The sequence below is a fragment of the Cavia porcellus genome, unplaced genomic scaffold, assembly GCF_034190915.1.
Source record: "Cavia porcellus strain 051 isolate PalLab524CR breed Dunkin Hartley unplaced genomic scaffold, mCavPor4.1 scaffold_5, whole genome shotgun sequence".
Taxonomy (NCBI): Eukaryota; Metazoa; Chordata; class Mammalia; order Rodentia; family Caviidae; genus Cavia; species Cavia porcellus.
In genome coordinates this window covers 13422907-13432816 of record NW_026947488.1, presented here as the reverse complement: position 1 = coordinate 13432816, position 9910 = coordinate 13422907, and the positions used below count along the sequence as shown (strand labels likewise).

At 44.5% G+C, this 9910-nt stretch overlaps 1 protein-coding gene and 1 long non-coding RNA gene across 4 annotated transcripts in view; one reads left to right on the top strand and one right to left on the bottom strand.

Moving 5' to 3' along the window:
- Nucleotides 1-1011: 1011 nt before the first annotated feature.
- On the bottom strand, nucleotides 1012-4787 carry LOC134475984 (uncharacterized). Its single transcript, XR_010047350.1, has 3 exons — nucleotides 2828-4787; nucleotides 2222-2325; nucleotides 1012-2029 (listed from the first exon to the last, which is right to left on the bottom strand). It is a non-coding gene; the product is annotated as an uncharacterized LOC134475984 (long non-coding RNA).
- Nucleotides 4788-4986: 199 nt separating this feature from the next.
- Arfgef2 (ADP ribosylation factor guanine nucleotide exchange factor 2) overlaps nucleotides 4987-9910 on the top strand; it is an 89776-nt gene continuing 84852 nt past the window's right edge. For all 3 annotated transcript variants that reach the window (XM_063248204.1, XM_003467713.5, XM_063248203.1), the window contains exon 1: nucleotides 4987-5292. Coding sequence is in view for 2 of the 3 variants with exons in the window: in XM_003467713.5 (XP_003467761.1) it covers nucleotides 5172-5292 (121 nt within the window). In the remaining variant the exon portion in view is untranslated. The remainder of the gene's footprint in view (nucleotides 5293-9910) is intronic.

Below are 9910 nucleotides of genomic sequence, written 5' to 3'. Positions count from 1 at the left end.
TTTTTAGATTGGGTCTTTAAATATAAGCGGTCTGATTTGTTTTTGTGTGTTTGTTTTTGTTCTTCATGTATGGTAGATGTTAGCACGTTGAGGAATAACTGCTAATTTTTTCTCACTGTGTGGGCTGTCTCTTCATTCTGTTGGTTATTTCTTTTGTGGTGGAAAAGCTTTTTAATCTGATGTGACCCCAGTTACTGCTTCTTTGTCATATTTTCTGTGGGATCAGTGTTTTGTTCACGGAGTCTCTGGTTACGATGTCTCCCAGAGTTTTATCTATTCTGTCTTCTAGGTTAAAGGCACAGAGGGGAGCGAGATCACCTGAGATAGCTCTGTATAAGAAACCATGGCTGTTTATTCCCTCCCTGTGGGAGTGGGCTGAGTTAGGTGGGTAGAATCAACAGGAAGCCCGGGGAGAGCAAAGGATTTAAGGGGAGGGGAGGAATTCACAGGTAGATAGTGTGACTGACTGTGAGTCTCTGAACAGATAGGGCACATAGGAGTGTGGTCAGCTTGGACATGGCTTTGCTGTTCTATGGCTTCCTGCCATGCCTGTGCGTGATGGCCTCACCTGTCAGGTGTGACACCTTCCAATAGATTTAGATTTTGTTTTCATATTTAGATCTTTGATCTATTTTGATTTTAGTTTAGTGTGTGTTGAGAGGTATGGGTCTAGGTTTAATAGTGTGTGGAAAGCCAATTTTTCCAGCACCCTTTATTAAAGAGGTGTTCTTTCTTCCAGTGAAGGTGCTTGGCTCCTTTGTCAAAGAGAAGGTAGCTGAGAGTGCCTGGAGTTGTGTCTACATCTTTTATTCTGTTCCACTGATTCTACAGTGAAATTCACAGATAAAAAAATCTTCTACACATATAGTTTTAATAAAAGATAATGATTTTAAAAATAAAACAAAAGGGGCTGGGGATTTAGCTCAGCGGCATAAGCACCTGCCTTGCAAGCAGGCAGTCATGAGGTTGATCCCTGGTACCGATAAAAAAAGAAAAAGACACAAAAAAAAATAAAAAGAAGGCAATGTATAATTCACTAATTTGACTTCCATTGCTAAATGCTCAGGCAGAATTACACTAGAAGATAGAATGAAGTAGTCAGGTGATAGAATCTAAAAGCAGAGTCCCTTGGACTTTGACAGCTACAAATGCAGACTGACCGGGGTTGGTATTGGAGCCTATCAGACATCATGGTTGGGTCATGGGGTTTTCAAATGGCAAATGATACTTAGTAAAGTTTCTGACAAAAAATATATATTTTTTCCTTCAAATTACAATGATAAGGGGTTGGGGATTTAGCTCAGTGGTGTAAGCGCCTGCCTTGCAAGCGGGTGGCCATGAGTTCGATCCCTGGTACTGATTAAAAAAAATTTTTTTGAAAAAAAAATTACAATGATAGTTGCATTTCTGGACAACTTAGTAACACTAAAACTGAACTATAAATGCTTTGTACTCTATGCAAAGTGGACTTAGGTTCTAGGCTCAGGTCATTATCAACAGGCTATTTACCTCCAGAAACATCCAACCACCTGTCACTGGTATCGCTCTATGTTTGCGTTCATTACCTTTCTGTTTCTAGGGCAAAATACCTGACATCTGCAGCTTGAAGGAGAAAAAGTTTGTTTTGGCTCACAGCTTCAGAAGTTTCAGTTCAGCTGGCTTCAACACAGAAGAGATAGGAGGGAAGAGTGTGGCGGAGGAAGCTGCTCAAACCAGGAAGCAGAGAGCGCACAGAGGAGCCAGAGAAAAACTGTAACCTGACAGGCAACCCCTAGGATCTCCTCCCTCCCTCCCTCCTAACAGCTTAATCACCTGGGAACTCATTAACAGATTCTAACTCATTAACAGATAACAGACATTAACAGTCCTATCCATTAATGAAGTCAGAGTTCCCAACATCCAGTCCCCTCTGTAGGTCTCATCTGTGAACACTGCAGCATTGGGGATCAAGCCCTTAACTTCATATTCAAGTCATAACAGTGGGATTCACCAGCTCCATGCAAGAAGTTGTCTAACATCACAGCTCTTCCTGTTGTGGAAAAAAATATTGTTAGCCCAGTGTGGTGGCTCACACCCGTAAGCCCAGTACTCTTAAAGACAGGAGGATCACCATGAGTTCCAAGCCAGCTTGGGCTACATAGTGAGCTCAAGGCCAGCTTGAACTACATAGCAAAACCCCATCTCAAAAAACAAAACAACAACAACAAAAATTGTCAAATACCCTTTGGGGTGGTATAGCCTTTGTTGAGAACTGCCAGCTTAGACAAAAGCACGTGAGTCAAATCACTGATAGGGCAAAATGGAATTTGGAGAGGCCTGGGAGTCCTGAGGAGGAAGAGGGTGATGAGGTTAGACAAGTGGGAAGACTTGTATCAAAGCCACAGGGGGAAACTGAGACTCAATTCCAAGGGTGATGGGGAACCACTGTTGGCTTTTCAGGGCAGTGACACGGTCTGATTCTAAACTTGTCACTCAGCTAGGTATGGTGGCATGCTCTGGGGGGTTAAGGCAGGAGGAGCCTACTTTGGGCAACTAAGCAACTTGGTGAGACCCTTCTCAAAATAAACAGAGGCTGAGGAGATAGCTCAGTACAAAGGGCCTGGATTCGACTCCAAGTAAAACCTGTGTCACTCAGCAGATTGCCCTGAGATTTTCTGAGAATTTCACACATTCATTCACTTTCATTCATTCAACACATGAGCAGTAAGCAGCATCTCAGTGACCTATTGCTGTGAAACAAGCTACCCCAAAATATAGGGCTTAAAATAACAAAGTGTTACTTTCCGTATTCTGTGGGTTGTTTGAGCAGTTCTGCTGCTGTTCTCACCAAGGTCTCTCATGCTGCTGTATCCAACGGTATGGTGACTGGGGCCTGGGCTCTCTCCATGTGCTCTTTCCTCCAGCACTGTTTCTGAGCATCACATTATAAGAGCAAAAAAGGAAAGAGTGGGCCAGGCCTCTCACAGGGGGCCCTGGTATGCAAACAGCCTCATCTTTGCCACATCCTGTTGGTTAAGGCAAGTCACAGGCCAGTCTAGGTTTCAAGGGGATGGAGAAACAGATTATATCTCGAGTGTGTGTATGTGTATGTGTGTGTAGTTCTACATCTCCAGCTCTTTTATTCTTTACATTTAAAAAAAAAGTTTGTTTGTTTGTTTTTTTAAATTTTGAGACAAAGTCTTTCTAAATTGCCCAGGCTGGCCTCAGATTTGCAATCCTCCTCTCTCAGCTTCCCAAATAGCTGGAATTACAGGTGTGTGCCACCATTCCCAGCCAGACTTTACCTCTTGCTGGAATTCTGGAGCTGCAAAGTCACATTACTGCATAAGCAATGGAACGTATGGGACTTATGTCCATGAAATGGTCTACCTGGCTCTGGACCAGGCCCTGGGGACACAGCCTGTTCCTCTGCAGGCCTCTCTCTAGTGAGACCACAAATGAGTTGACTAGTGTAAAAGGTCAACAGATGCTGTGGAAAACCTCAGCTGGGTAGGGTGGTCTGGGAAGGCCAGGGAAATGTCTGAATTGAGATGTGTTGGTATGCGTGTGAGTGTTGCAGTACTAACTGAAGAGTAAGTTCATGGCCTTTATTTTATTTTAAATTTTGAGACAGGATCTTTCTAAAACAGTTTTCCAGGCTGGGCTCCAATTTATGATCCTCCTGCTTCAACCTCCAACAGTTCTAGAAATATGAGAGAGTGACATGGTCTGATTGGGTGTAGTGGCTCACACCTGTAATCCCAGCACTCTGGAAAGTTGGGGTGGAAGTTCAGAAAGTTGAGCCCAGCCTGGACAATTTAGTGACTGAAACACTGCACCACCGTGCCCAGGCCAGCCCTTATACCTGCATGGGAAGTTCCCTAGGCTGCCAAGTGAGCTGCAGCACTAAAGCTGTGCTTGGGAGAGCATCACTTAGAGAAAGTCCAGTGACATTAATTATGACTGCTGTGATATCATCACTATTGTAGGACGGAGTAGAAGCAGGCTTAGAAGGATGTGTGCCAGGGCTCCCCCAGGCCAGCTGGAGACTGAACCTAGGGCCTTGCATGATTAGCAAGCACTCTGATACTGAGCTACTGCCCTAACCTCCATCTTCTTCACTCATTAGCAGACTGTCACACTGGCCATCTTGGTCAAGTGCTTCCCCTGTCAAATGCCCCAAAGCACTGTGTTTTGCCCCCACACCGTGTGGAACACAGGTTTATGAAAATAAACCACAAACTCCAGAAGGAGGCAAGTGCTTCCGGGCAGCAAGGTGCAGACACAGCACTCAGTGAACAGAGGCTCACAGGCTGGCTGGCCAGGAGCCAGCCCCACTGCCAGAGAGGAGGGGTGCGTGGATGCTGTGCGGCCCCAGCCCCGCGGAGGAAAGCGTCCCTGAGCACACCTTCCCCTCCTCTCTGTCCTCCCTGGAGTCCCTGCCGCCTCGCCCCTTTGCTTTCCTCCTCTCTCCATCCCTAGCTTGTTCTTTCCAAATTCCCTCCTCTCCTCCCCGCCACACTTTCATTTCACTCCCTTTCCTCTTCTCACTTCCTCTTCCCATCTTGTCTACTATCCCCTCCCTCTCCCCGCACTCATCTCCCTCTGGTTCCCTTTCCTCCACCTCCTCTTTCCGTTCACTCTCTCCTATCCCCCTCCTCCCGTGTCTCCTTGCTCCATAGCTCCCCTCACCTCCCACTCCTTCGGATCACCTCCTTCATTCACGTTACCGACTGTCTTCCAAACTTTTCCCCACTTCCTCCTTCCAGGCTCTTTCCTCGCCTGACTCCCACATTTTCCTCCTCTCACCTCTACCGCCGCCTCTCCGCCCTCTTACTTTCCTCATTCCGCGGGTCCCTTTCTCTCCACCCACTCGCGCTCACATCCCCGAGTTTTCTCCCTCCCTCCTCCAGCCCGCTGCTCATCCCATCAGGCCACGCCCCCCGGACAGGCCCCGCCCCTTCGGGTCACGGGGTTGACGGACGCTCGGCGGCCGCCACGGCCCCACTAATCACGTGATCACGTGACGCGCTCCAACATGGCGGCGCCGTGGGGCCGGGGCGTCTCTTCCTGACTGGGCGGCGCGCACGGGGGTGGCCGGTGCCGGCCAGGAGGCCGGGCCCACAGTCCCTGTCGCCGGCTCGCTCGCGCCGCCAGCCCGCGGGGCTGCTAGCCTCCGCCGGGCCGGGGCCATGCAGGAAAGCCAGACCAAGAGCATGTTCGTGTCCCGGGCCCTGGAGAAGATTCTAGCCGACAAGGAGGTGAAGCGGCCCCAGCACTCCCAGCTGCGCAGGGCCTGCCAGGTGGCGCTCGGTGGGTGAGCCGCCCCGGCCCGGCCCCGCGCCGGCATCCCACTCTGGCCGTTACCCCGCCTAGCCTCCTGGCTTCCGCTTCTCCCTGTCCCCGAATACCCGACCCGACCCGACCGCTTCCTCTCTGTATCCCTGGGGACCTGATTGATTCCCAGGTGCTCGGGACTGGCCCAAGGTCACCTAGCAAGTTGGTGACAGTCATGGTTGGTTCTCCAGCCTCCCTTCCCTGGGCTCTTGCCATTACTCTTTGTCCAGTTTCCTGGTACCGCTCCCAACCACCTCCAGGTCTTCTGAAGCAATTGCTTAGTTTTTTCTTTACCTGGGTTCAGCTAGTTGAGGTTGCCCCATGTGAGTCGAACAGGCCGAAAGAGCTGCCCAGCCCGTGCTGGGAAACCCCTGAGGCTTGCTTTTGAAAGTACTCAATTGGTGAATGAATGTTTTCTGTCATTTGAGAATTTCCTTTAGTTCTTTCCCTCAGAGAGAGCACATAGAGGATGATCTATATGTTCCAGGCCTGTCACTTGCAAGACATGTACTTATTCCAGGAGATTCCCTGAATTATAGTGTCTGTAGAGCAGAGGTTCTCTCATTGCAGCTGCTACGATACCTGACATACAATAGGTGATCAGTAAATATTTATTGCCTGAATGGACCTGGAGATTAAGGAAAGAGGGAGAGAAGTCTAACTCATACCGTAGCCAGTATGGTCATTAAGGCCAAAGTCAGCCTTTTTAAAGTTATGTATCAAATGACCACAGTGTACCATGCATTACAACAGGGACACAGTAGGGGACAAGACAGACAAGGTTCTGCCCCTCTGTGAATTATACAGTAACAGAGCAGACGAAATAAAATTACCGAGACATTTTGGAATAGTAATAAATACTGTTGTCAAAGTAAAAGACTAAGAAGTGATAAGAGGGCCTTAGGACTGCTTTGCATAGGATGGTTAGAGAAGTAATCTCTATGGATGAGACCTTTGAGCCTAGTACTGAAAGACAAGCTTTAATATCCACCAGGTGGAGTTTTTGAAGAAAAAGTTCTGGGCGGGGAGGATCTATGTGTTTGACCAGAGCTGTCTTCAAGTTAATTACTACCCTGATCAGTGCCTTTAGTTTGGAATCTGTGAAAAGGTCTGGTTTTCCTAACAAATTGTAAATGAAACAGTTGATTTTCTGTCCAAGATTGCCATCAGCTTTCTCCTTTCATTTTGTGCACAGTGTAGAGCAGAGTTCTTCTGGGACTAGGAATCTGTTGTGTGAACTTTGCATTTTCCAGTGAAAAAGGTCCATAGGTTTTATCGTAAGGATCTGAGACTACTTCAGGACTCAAACACTTTTATCTAGAGATGGTTGTTGGCTGGATAATCTGGAAATTTGCTAGTCTTGTGAAATTCAGGATCAGTGGAAGGAATTTACTGAGACTTAGATTTTAAAGCTTTTCTGTTCTGATACCCAGGGGTAACTATTGGATATTGTTTTATCAGGAATGTAGGATAAACATTAATTACACAGCAGTTTGTTAGGCAGAAAACTGATACACACTGAAATGTACCTGGACTCTATCCTCTCAATAACAATGTAACAGTCTTCTGGAAGTCTCAAAGTAGTTATTTGGCAGAAGAGTTTCTCATTTCTTCTTTGTTTCTTTGTTTCTTTTTCTTTTTCTTTTGTGTGTGTGTGTGTGTGTGTGTGTGTGTGTGTGTGTGTGTCTTTTTGAGACAGGGTCTTCTTGTGCAGTTTGGACTGGCCTTGAACTCACTTTGTAGCCCAGGTTGGTCTTGAACTCATAATGATCCTCCTGCCTCAGCCTCCCTAGTGCTGGGATTACAGGCATGCACCACCATGCCCAGAGCTCATTTCTTCAAAAAAATTTCTTAACATAAAAATTTCACCTATTAGCCAAGCATGGTGGCACATGCCCATAATCCTAGCATTCCCAAGGCTGAGGTAAGAGGATTGCTGCAAGTTTGAGGCCAGCCTGGGCTATATAGTGAGTTCAAGGCCACACTGAACTACATAGTGAGACCCTATCTCAAAAAACCAAAAAGAAAGGGCCAGGTATATAACTCAGTAGCACAGAGCCTGGTGAGGCATGAGGTCCTGAGTTCAATTGCTGGTACCAAAACAAAAACAAACAAAAATATTCATCAAATTGTGTGTTGCATTGTTAGAACCTCCTGAAAGCTTTTAAATTATTATGTGAGCTGTAAAGGACCATAACATTGAGAGTTTATTAGATGTTTTTACATCACCTTTGTTCACATGTTCAAATTTTCCAACCCTAATTTTAGAGCACAAGTTTTAACTTCAACCGTAAGAAATGGCCTGGGTAGAAATAATTTGGCTACAGGTTAGGGGAATAGCAATAGGAGTGGTGGCTCATCATTAAAGATACAGAATGGGAGCTACTAGTGGCAGAATAGGAACTACCATAGGGAACTCATACAGCATTGATTTTGAAAACTTTTTGTTTAAGTTATTTTTTAACAGCATTGGTTTAAAGTGTCCATCTTTTAAAAGAATAATTGCTGTTAAATAGAAATGACCACTTATGAACATAAGAAAACATTGCACAGTACCTAGTGACATTTCACTTTGTATCGCAAGTCTCAGTCTTGTGTCCAGTGGTCCTATTTGAGAAGAGAAATTTGGGGAAACAGCTGAAACAACCCCTTGTATAAGAAGCATTGTAATGGTGGTACTTTAGAGATTACTATGTGTAGATTGTGGTTATTGATAAGAGGAACTGTAAGTGACTCAAAGTTGAAATGCTTTGATGATAGCGTATGTTTCTATCATCAAAAAACACCCTACAAATGTTGCTGCTCTTTACCTTGTTAATGAAGTTTTGATACTGTTTATTACAGTAAACAGCTTCTGTGATGGGGTCCCACCAGTTGTAGTGTATTAGGGGAAGGGGTCAGTGCTGCAAGGGCTGTATGCTGTGTCTGTTTCAAGCTCAGAGTGTAACCTGTGAGACTCAAGACTTGGGTCAGCTGGGCGTGGTGGTGCACACTTGTAATCCCAGCACTCAGGAGGCTGAAGCAGCAAGATTGCCAGAAGTTTGAAATCAGCCTAGACTAAGTAGAGTTTAAGACGAGCCTAAATTACAGAGCAAGGCCCTGTCTCAAAGGAAAAAAGGCTCCCTGGGTTCAGATGCCCTGTCTTCTAACTTACTATACAGTATTTGTGATCTTAGGCAGGTCACTTAATCTAATGTGTTCCTCATAAGATTACTATAAAGATTAAGTTAGTTGGGCTGAGTATAGTTCAGTGGCGTAAGTCCCTGCCTGGCAAGTGCAGGGTCCTGAGTTTGATTCCTGGTACTCAACAAAAAAGTTTGTTAGTTGATGGATGCAAAGAATTTGGTACTCAATATATACTTGTGCTGTGATTATTGTTTTGAGTTTTAAATACCACAAGAACTATATGCTCAAATTTGATGTTCTTAATTTTGGGTGATTTTTGTTTGTTTTGTTCAAGAATGTCTACCTGTTCTGTTTGGTCTGTAGATGGAATAAATAAGAATGTAATTACATGACGGAAAAGCTGTTTATTGTTGTATTAACTTGTAAAAGCAGTGATAATCAAGATGGAACAGGTTTGGGGCAATCTCAACGATCCATCTGCTCCAAATACCAATTGACTGTCCATGTTGTGATATTACCCTGCTAACCATCACCTGGAGAAATCATGAGAGTAGTCATCACCCTACGAGTGTTGCTGCTCTTTACCTTGTTAATGAGTTTTGATATGTATTAATACTCTTCAGCCTTTTAGCCCTGTTGTGAAATGCAGTTATACTCTTAAAATCTTTTATAATTATCTTTTTTTAAGTCCTGTCTTTTCCCATGAAGTCTCTTAACGCCATATTGTTTCCCTTAAATTATATTGTTTGTAAGCTTGACAAAAAAATGTGTTTTAAATTGAATAATGAAAAATTTGTCTATAATGTAACTGAGTTGGGGCAGGGACTTAGCTCAGTGGCATAAAGCGCCTGCCTGGCAAGCACAAGGTCATGAGTTTGATCCTGGTACCAAAAAAAAAAAAAAAAAAAAAGGAGAGAGAGAGAGAACTGAATTGTAGATATGAACTCTTTTCATTTATAGATATGAAAAAGATGCAATATTTAATATGCACAAAGTACTAAGTAAGGGCAGAATACTCTTGCTACTTGTCATTAGTCTCAGCTACTATCATGAAAATATAAAATGAGAAGTAAACATGTATGTATTTTTCATATGAAATGGAATGACTTTTTGTAATTGCATGTTCTGTAATATTTATATGATGTCCACCCTGTATTAACTATTTGTAAGAGCCAGGTGTTGTGTCATGTGCTTTACTTCTTACTGGTTTTATCTACCCTAAAGCCTAGAGAAATTAAGTTAGTTGGCCAGGGTAATTCAGCCGGTAAGCGATAGAACTGCAGTACGAACACAGGTACCTGCCTCTAGAGTCAAAGACGTCTACCCTTTCTAACATGTTTGATTGCACCTACATGAAAGTTCATAAGGAAACAGTGAAGTCTTTGAAAACAGTCATTTCAGTAGAGAGACCATATTTTCTATAGCTGCATTTTGAGATGTATTTGAAAGCCTCTAGTCAAAAATGTAA